The sequence below is a fragment of the Anopheles ziemanni genome, chromosome 3 (assembly GCF_943734765.1).
Source record: "Anopheles ziemanni chromosome 3, idAnoZiCoDA_A2_x.2, whole genome shotgun sequence".
In the NCBI taxonomy this organism is placed as follows: Eukaryota; Metazoa; Arthropoda; class Insecta; order Diptera; family Culicidae; genus Anopheles; species Anopheles ziemanni.
Window position 1 is genome coordinate 88,126,285 of NC_080706.1, and position 10,185 is coordinate 88,136,469.

Here is a 10,185-nt window from a genome sequence, read left to right on the forward strand (position 1 = left end):
CTAGAATTTTAACTGAACATTTTCTCTATGCTTTGCCGAAATTAGCCCGTTAAAGGAAATAGTTATCTTAAAGAAGTATCAAACATGTCTGGCGACGTCTTTTTTGCTTTGTTTTTTTTAATGACGAGTGATTCATACCTCTATCCTTTTTTGTTCTACCAATCATTCAAAATTAGTTAAATCAATAGTTTTTTGAATCGTAGGGAAAAATTGTTAGAACTATTCAAGGGTTTTGTATTGGAAATGTCTTGTTTGTCACCCTAATTTCAAATTAAAGAAGAAAATAGAGCAATTTTCAATAGTAGATTTGTTATATAAAAACTTGTTCCATGTTTTGTCCAAAACAAAAATTATTAAAATCTACTTGAGGTGACGCTTGGTGGTGCTCAAACGAAGTGTTAAACACGTGAGGCGTTCAGTGAGTAACACCTCTTATCGTTTTCTGCTCTACCAAACAACCAAATAAAATTAAACCATTTTTAAACTCGTATTTTAGACAGACCCCACTGGCTTTTGGGTCCATTTTTGTTATGAAACTTAATATATGTAGAAATGAAATTGAAACCCTTTTCCGAGCCACCACTTTACGTTGGTACGCGCCGTCGCATAGCCATCGCTTTATGGTGCAAACGATTGGCAATGTTGCATACCGAAGCAAACCGTTTACGCGTCGACCGCGATTTCAGTTTTTGGCATTTGATAAGCCCGCCCACGTGTACACATACACACACTCATACTCATCAGAGAGTTCGTTTCACTTGGGATGTTTTAATTTATATTGCGCATACCCCGAGCTCGCTTTTCCATTTTCGGGCCAGTTTTCCAAAGTGACCCCACCTATACAAGGTGGTCGCGGTGCTGGCGCCTGATGGAGTGCTTTGATACGCTCTCTGTGGTCTTCGCTGGCCTGGCCAGGAGGCTAGATTGCTGTGTGTGTCCGCCGGGCCGTCACGGAACGGTGGCTAAAGGTTACGCGGTGAAAGTAGAAACTCCGATGTGGTGGATGAGTCCGGAACGGTAGTCCGTCCGTGTGTTGCATTGCGCATTGATAATGTTGCAATTTCTTCTATTTGTTGTTGACTGACTTCGTTTTCGGTTTCACCATCGTTGAACTCGTGTCTGTGGTGTTTATGTTCTTTCTGCATAGATTCTTCCAAAAACATGCCTCTTACCAAATCCAAAGTCGTTTATTATTTTTATGAAAGCCGCCCTCTTTATTTAGCGTATCTCAGCTTGGAAAATGTATATTTTGTATAAAGTCACAAAGCATTCATTTAACCTTTTTTCATTCAATGCATTTTGTGAGGAAAATCTATATCCCTTGACTGAATGAAGCGCTTCCCTTCTCTAAAGCATACTGTTCGTTTCATTTTCTTTCTTCTAACAACAACGCACTCCTCACAACTCGACTTCAAAAATAATTATATCGAAAAACAAAAACGATTGACTCGCGCCACTCAATCAAACACGCATACTACTACTACTTACCCTGGTGTCTAACTCGCAAACGATCATCGACCATCGAATATTTCGCCATCGGGAACTATGTTTCGAACACACTTGAAAAACTTGCTTACATGAAAATGAAAAATAAATTAACTGGAAACAAAAAAACATCATTTTCGCTGCGACTGCAACTACTAAACACCAAATTCAAACGAATCATATGTTTGTGCGCCTCCACACCATCGACTCGCCACGACCGAATCATCATCTTCCCATGAATCGATCGACCAAAATGCGTACATCTGAAATTCTGCGCGTAATGAACAAAACAAACAAAAAAAATCGAACAAACTACAAACCCAATAACACCGCACGCAACCGAAATGAAACTGAACCGGTATTCGGTCCTTCAAAATTGATTGCAACTGGCCAAAAAAATCAAACCGAAACGATCAAAACCAACACACCAAAAACGCAAAAAAAAATACATTATCCAAAACTAGGCGGAAGTTCACGTAAGTTGGTGCCAAAAAACAGCATTAAAGCAAAAAAAAATAAAAAATACCGCACACACTCATACATCTCATGACTTAACAGTAGTAATGTTCTTCTCATGATTGATTAAATGGCCACTAGGTTTATTTATGTTTATGGTTTCCACGTTCAATGTGTGTTGAATTGGTACGAGTTTTGCGATCGTCATACGAGTTCCATTTTTTTTTCTCCGTTCCTTGATCATGATTTATTTGTATTTGCTACAATTTCTTTCGGACCATTCGAAACCTTATTGCTTCCCACCCCACCTCTTAGTCACCTTCACCACCGCCCATTATCCAAATATAAACACACACACATTACATGTTTGGACAGCCATGCCCTCTTATCCTACGCCATCACGTTTTCCAATCATTAGTGGATCGCATCGACTAACTTATCAATCATTAGTGATGATCAACTAGGGTTGCTCGTCGAATTATTATTGTGTTTCGTTTTGTTTAACGAGCATAATTTTTGTTGAGCATAATTTTTTGAACACGCTAGAGAGGGGGGAGATCTTAAAGATCACTGACTTACGAACTGTTGGGGGTGCTTGAAATTGTACTACTTAAGTTGATCGTTTAATAATCTTTAATTATAGTTATACCCTTTACCAATCTGTCAACTCAAGATGGCGTGGTGAAGTACACCGTGTTTATTAACACCCTTCAAAATACCATTTCTCATCTGCGTAGTTTTCTTCTCGATGTAACTTCTAGTCTTTATCTGTATTCTTTAGTCTTTATCCTGTCGGTTTCTTCCATGAGATCAATTTTACAATGCATCTTGCCAATGTTTCGTCTTACAGCATCCGTTCACGAAGGCCACAGCTAGTGTTATCTAATCGTATGTTAATGTTTAGCAGAAATGGTTCCCGGTGGTGCTGCGACGCAAAGAGTTACTAAAACACTTCTCTTGCGAACCACTGCTCTTTAGATAATCTTGTTAAGCTCCTTATGTTGCCGTTATTGTTGTTGTTGTTGTTGTTCACCTGTCCTTCCGTACCGTCGTACGTTAGTAGAAGCTGATCTTGTTCGTTTCTCCGTAGCTTTCTCTTCACCCTCACACTCTGTTTTCCGCTTTCTATCTTTCACGTTCTATGAAACTGCAACCCTGGTGGCCTCCTCTTTTCCTCTGTTATCTTCTACTCTGTCTCGTTCTCTTATCTGTCTTGTTTAGAGTTGTTCGTTTGCCTATCCGTGCTCCAAGCGCTCGTTTCGCTCGTCCTTTGAGACTAGCAGTATGATTTACCAAAAACACTTTCAGTACCGCTACTCACTCTATAAACACACACACATTCACACATACACAATTGAGTAATGTTAGTAGATTCATACGTTTGGCTAAGTATCTGCCACATGTGCCCAAACAAAACCTAATAGTAGCTCTGTTTTGTTTTATTTTCCCCCTCCTTCCTTCGCGAACGCGCGATGATTTTCTTCACAGGTGGCGACGAAAATCATGAAGCAAATGATCGAACAGTTCGCTGCCTGCGATCTGTTCGGGCGCGTGAACTACGAGTACTATGCGCGCGTCACCGGCCGCGTCCTGAGGGTGCAGGACGAATGGATCTGCTCGTTCCGCTATCCACCGCCGCCACGCGGAAAAACGGCCCAACAGCACTACGCATGTAAGTATGGCTCCGGGCCGACAGAGCCCGTTCGTTTCTTTCTAACCGCAAAATGCACGTCCGATTGGTCTCGTCGGACTTGGCCGGTGCACTTTCCACCAAACGTGTGCGTCTGTGTGCGCGAGTGTTTTGTTGTGTACTTGTGTTTTGTTTTGTTTTCGTTCATCATATCTGTTGGGTCTGGAGTTTTGTTTAAGGTATGGTTTTGAATTTTCGTAAACATAAGTAAGATATTAGCACTTTTACTGGTTTTCGAAGTATATTTAACGACTAGTGATTTACTTTTACATTTTGATACGTTTCTCTCTCGATTAACTTTTTTTTTAATATTAAAACTGTGACAATATTGTTAAAGTAAAATTACAACCCCGCAAAAAAAAAACACTCGCCACACAAAGTTCCTACTACTTCAACGAGACACGGCAGCGACGAGACGTGCATTTTGGTTTTACAGTTTGGCTCGTTTACTAATGGCGATTTGTTTTGTTTTATTTTTTTCTCTTCCATTTTCTCTCTCCAATTTTTCTCTCTTCTATTGTATATTTTGGCTTCGTTTGTAAAAATCGTTGGTAATGTTTCGTCAAATTTCCCAATTACTTTTACCCGTTGAAATGTTTTCTATTTCTCTTTTTTTATTCGTTTGGTTTGCATTTACCAACGGTATTGCATTTAAAAAAAATGTAAATGTTGCTAACATCCTTGCTGCAACTAACTTTTCGGCGCTGGTGTGTTTTGGTGTGGCAATGGTGTGTGTGTGTGTGCGCTTGGGTGTACATTTGGCAAATTGCGATCCATATGGTGCTACAACGCTTCATCCGGAATGTCCGGAAACCTTCATCGATCAAACCAAATTTGGAACAAAACGTACAACTACGGCTGCGTACTCGAAAACTACTCTACACGACAACAAACAACCATTCTGCAGTGCAATTGGCATTAGAGACGGAGAAAACCTGGCTGCAATGCGAATGCGTTAGATGGGGGCTAAGTATGTTTCATTTCTCAATTAGTACTGTTACTAGTTTTAAGGCTTTTTAATTATCCTAAGCAAATTTTGTCAACGTTGTTTTTGGAGAGGAGGTTGATGGATCATGGAGAGTCGGATAAATCAGGTCAAGAGTGTTTATAAATTCACTTTAAAGATCATGTTTTGCGATCTGTTTGTGCCTTATTTGTGAAGAAGTGCTTACAGTTTGTCCCTTTTGCTAACGCTGATAATCTTTTCTTTCTTCTCCTTCTCCAACCGAAACTGCGAATGGCCCTTCAACCCCATCCGGCGGATCCTGTCATCATCGAACCACTTCCTGGTGGTCCTGGTTGTGCTCACCACTCCCCCCCCCGCCGCCTCCCTTGCGTCCAGCAGTCGCCCAGGAGGAGTCACACTCGACGCCGGCCCTACTGACGACGGGCGGTCCGAACGTAGGTAACTCGGCTGTATCTCTCGGCATCATTCCAGAGCACTCACTGCTTGAATCATGCGCTCGGCTTTCTGTGTCGCTTGAGGGCCCCGGCATTTTCAATGTGCCCAAGGGCAGCTGCTCCTCATCGTCCCACTCGTCGTCGTCCACCACGCGGTCCGGTTCGCAGCATCACATGACGCTGGACGAACTGCGGGCTGTCAATCGGTACGCGGAAAGTACCAAGAGCCTTTCCTACCTACCTCAGGTGAGGGACGAACTCCTTATCATGTAGATGTGTGTGCGTGCGTGTTTGTGTGCGGCGCGGTGTGTGTTTGTGTGCGCGCGCCTGTTGTTTGGTGTGGTGTGCGAATGTTGTTTGCTTACGTACCGCGTTAAGACTGCGCCTAGTGTTTCTCATATCCTTGTATTGCTGTCCTCATCGCCGCCGTCACCACCGTCGCCGCGAACCCCTCCTGCTACACACAATTCACCACCTGCACAAATGCATACTGTGTGTGTGGGTGGCCACACTACACATTCGTATAGATATATAGAAAACTCTCAAAGCACACCCAAAGACAAACACCGGAAACGAAACACGGTGCGAATACCTCATCCAGCAGTATCCTTAACAACACTTTCTTCTCTCTATCCCGTTTGGCACACAATACACGAAAGCTTTTATTTATCGTCTTAGTATTTCTGGTCACATGATCTGCACCGTACTAGTAACAACAAGTATGATATATGACCTACTTGTCTTTTTAATTTTATCTGTTTCACGTTTATAACCTTTAATACTATGCCTATAAAATCCATTCAGAGGTACGAGGGTGAATTAAAATTAACAAAAGCTAAGCTAGCTCTTCCAATCACAAGGGCAAGGAGTGTCCTTTCGATGTGGTGGAAAAATGAACCTTCATACATGCTTTCGTTTTGACACTTTCTATCTTCCTGTTCATGGAACTCTCATGTAAATAGTAAGCACAAAAGGCTCATAGGTTGAGGTGCTACGGTGAGCGTTTACGTAGGCTTTTCCGTAAAAGATTTCATCGCGATGTTTAAAGGTTTTTTTTGTGGATTTCATTCTGGTGCGCACGGACCAACCTCCACCTCCGCATCAGACGGTGGCGTTGATTTCTAGCTAAATGCTCTCTCTCCAGTACACGTCACGACGTGTACAAATTTGTCGAAGCTGCACAAACCCTTACGTGCATTCGTGCGTTCGAAAATTGCACTGACTGTGTGACTTGCTCACGCGCCTGCTTGCCGGTGGCAAACGGTATCGAGTTGCGATAATCTAGAATGTAGGTTACGATTGCGAATACGAACTATAAACGATCGAATAGGAAGCAGCGGCCGGAGGGTTAGGAAAGCGGAAAGGCGTAGTTTTATTACTTAAATGTAACGAATCTAGTATTCTTAATAGTAGCGTATTAAAAGAAAACAGGGTAAAGTGGAGGTAATTGTAGCTGATAAGTTGAATTGAATAGATCCCTGGAATTTCAGTAAACGTAAGAATTGCTTCATCATTTTTTTCCTTCTCCTGCGTTATTTTATATTAGACACGACACGCGTGCACCTTAGCGCCGACAGTATGTATCCAACCATTTAACACACCCAGTAGCAAGAGAGGTACCGTAGGATGTAACGTAGTTTTGGAACCGCATTGGAATGGAAATAAAAACCTGTAAAAACAATATTGTATTCATCGGGGGGAACTAATCGAAAATCGTCCGAAAAGGACACGGTTTAGGACGAAAAATGGTGCCGGACGAAAGCCAAAACTACTGACAGAGGATTATAATTATTATCATTTGCTATTTGTGGTCCAAACCGACATCTGCCAAAACTTCTCTTACGCTGTCGAACTAAACCTATCATAACCTGCAAAAACTTGCATTGTCCATGTTTTGTTATAATTGCTTCTTCATTATTAAACCATTTATTAAAAACAGAAATAAAACCGTACTTTACACGTGGGACACATCTTAACTTTTTTTTTTTTTGAATACATATGAAACATTTGTGGTGTCGTACACGAAAACACGGAACCTCGCTATTTCTCCAACGCTCTCTTCTCAAATAGTAGTGGATCTTCGCATAATTTCTATTTAGTTGTCTTTGCATTAAATTTATTTTAGCTACTGACCTTTACAGTAATCTTAGGAAAACCAACTGATGGTAACCTCTTCAATAGAACTATTCATAATTGAACGCTTTGCCGTCGCAGCAATATTGGAAAATTATATTTTCTTCTCTACAACATTCTACCATCCATTGAGACAAATCTTTTCGACTATCATTTGATAAAAAACATGTTTCATTTCGCTCTGTTCGTCTATTTGGTTGAAACATTAAGTCATTTGGACCAGCGGCCATAATAAATCATCCGCTAAAGCATATCAGACGCCACCCGAAATGGGAAGCTTGTCAACATTTGTCAATGTGCTCACCCTTCAAATCCGCAACATTTTTTTCTGTCGATATTTTTACCCCACTTGCTGCAGCTGATTGGTTTGATTCGTTTGTTTATTCCTTTTTTTTCAACATTATGTATAGTTCAACTAATCTCAACACTCCTCCCCCAACTGCAACCACCCCCTACTGAAAGACACAGACCCACACACTTTTGGCTGGCTTTTCTAGTTTAGTGGACAAGCAGCGGAATGCAAGCCTCACGATATTCCACATTAATATTCCTGTCCCATTTAGTTGTGCAGTAGCGTAGCGTTTTGTTCTCATTGCTGTTATGGCCCGTCCTTAGTGTAATAGGCCTAATCTAACCTGTCCAGTCCCTGTGTGAGAAACTGGGCTAGTAACTAATTTGATTATTAGTGTCACTAATTTAGTAAACAAATCAACGTTAAAACAAATCACATACAAATTTAGCAATAGGAAACCATCACGTGGTTATTTTCAACTTTGACTCCAATTTTCTTCTCTCTCTCTTTCTATCTTTTGAATCCTTCCTCTATGCGACCTATTGCGGTTCTGTGATTTGCTGATGTCTGATGATATAAACTGTACTGATTCTTTTACACGACGCGTACCTCTTTGACCGCCTATATCCTAACTGTTTGCGATGAATGAAATACAAAAAATGCGATTGAAACAACGAAACAAACTCAATGCGTGACCAAATGACCACTCAACGAACCCTGTCCGGGACCCACCCACCCCTCCGCATGGATCCCTTCCCTCGGAACGCCACACCGGTGTACTACTCAACCGGGGACGGGTAGGTACACGAACGGCAGGCAGCAAGGATGCGCACCCGGTCCGAGTGGTTCCTGGGCGCACGGGGAAGCTCGCTGGAGCTGTGCCACGACGGTACCGGCTCGCTGATCCATCCGCAGATCGTCACCTCGACACCGATCCCGGGCGCCGTCGGCCACCATCACCATCCGCACGGAATAATCGGTACCTATGCTAGTATAGATAATCTGAACGATATCGTTGTCGTTGTCGATGTTAACCAAGACCAACCACCGAACCAGTACCACCACAACCAGAACAACCACCGCCACGATCACAGACAATACAGTCATTCGCACAAACAACACCATCATCCACATGCGTCACCAACTTCGCCGGAACTGGCGCATCCTTCATGTTCCCATAATTCGCCTCCTAGCAATAACGTACCCTTTAATAGTTTGGCGCCCCGAGCCACCACTAATAAGAGCGTCGAGAACGTCGCCACCGGCGAGGATCGACGTCGTCGCTCGCATCCTTACGAGCGTCGTGATCACCCTCCCACTCACGGTTTCGTTTCCCATTCTTCCGCCGTCGAGCGGAGGCAGAAAGCCCGGAGCAGAGCAGCGTCGGGAAAGCCCTCCTCCGGGGTGGATGCGATCGAGTACTGGCCGCATAAGGACGACCACAACGACGACGACGACGCCGATATGTTGGCCGGCCAGGACGAACTCGATGGTGACGAGAATGACTTTGCCATCTCGCAGAGCCACCATTTCGATATGCGCGCCGAAAATCGGCGTCGTCGTCGACGTCGGGCCCTTCTAGGGCGTGGGTCGTACGATCAGTTAGTATCTTCTGGTGCTTTCCCGTCGGGTTCGAATGATTGCTGTCCTGCTAATGCTCCCGTCACGGAGAACGTAGCCAGTGGTAGTCGCACAGGTGATGGCGGCTCTTCAGAACGTCCTAGCTCTGCTCCAGCGGCTGCCTTCGCAAAGTCGGCGAAGAAAGGAAAACTCTCCTCGAAAATTAAGCCGTCCTCCTCTCGACCTCCAACCCTCGGTGCCTCCGGGCACACCGCTTATCCCACACCGGATGAAAGCAATCGCTTATCGACTGATAATTCTAACACTCCTGGCACAACGGTCCCTTCTGCTACCACTTCCGGCGCACCCAGTGGTAGCGGTGTTTCTAATACATCCCATCCCTATTCGCCACCTCAGGCGAAGGGGGAAGAAGTGACCAACGCTGTCGTTAACCGCCACAAGCGTAACAGTACCACCGGCAGCACTCACCACTCGATCACGCTGGGCGGAAACGGAAGCACGAGCATGCTTCCGTCGTCGCGCCAAAGCAATCTCTCGATGATTGTGTTTTCGGTGTTGGATTTCCTGTTCTGAGCGGAAGATTCCGCTTGTTTGATTGCGTGTGCGTTTGCGTGCGTGTGTGTGTTTGAGTAAAATTAGAGCACAACTAGAGAAACATTTTTTTCGCGAATGTGGTTGCTTGTGTTTTCTCTAATCCGTGTTTTTTTATTCTAATCTATTTTTATTGGAACGATAGAAGAGGGAAAATAAGTTAGTTGTTTTACATTTTAACTAAGCGCTATTTAAATTTCTCTGTTTATATATGAAGGTCAAACGTAAAATGAGCATTTTATGACAGTAACGTTAATTTATGTACAGCTCTGACTATTGAAAGGACATGCGTTTCGTTTAGGTACAACACATACGAACTGGATTTTAAAGTGTTTAGGTTTTAGGAGTGTTATTTATTGGAACCTTCGTAAATAAGGGAAAAATTTCAGTTGCTCTTACTCACAACAACGATCATGATCGTTGAACACACCTAGTTTCAAACATTTGCGCTATAGGAGTTACCACTGTCTAGCAAGAGACCGATCTTGGAAAACTGCCTACCGTTTAATGAATCTAAATTGAACTGGTGTTTGCAACAAAATAGTTTGTTTTAAAT

The 10,185-nt window shown here is 43.2% G+C and overlaps 1 protein-coding gene across 1 annotated transcript in view; it reads left to right on the plus strand.

The window, feature by feature from the left end:
* The window catches only part of LOC131285744 (uncharacterized), a 33,678-nt gene extending 24,067 nt beyond the window's left edge, over positions 1-9,611 (plus strand). The window contains exons 3-7 of the mRNA XM_058314601.1: positions 1,950-1,961; positions 3,430-3,613; positions 4,539-4,601; positions 4,977-5,278; positions 8,259-9,611. Coding sequence (XP_058170584.1) covers positions 1,950-1,961; positions 3,430-3,613; positions 4,539-4,601; positions 4,977-5,278; positions 8,259-9,611 — 1,914 coding nt within the window. The remainder of the gene's footprint in view (positions 1-1,949; positions 1,962-3,429; positions 3,614-4,538; positions 4,602-4,976; positions 5,279-8,258) is intronic.
* Positions 9,612-10,185: the final 574 nt, after the last annotated feature.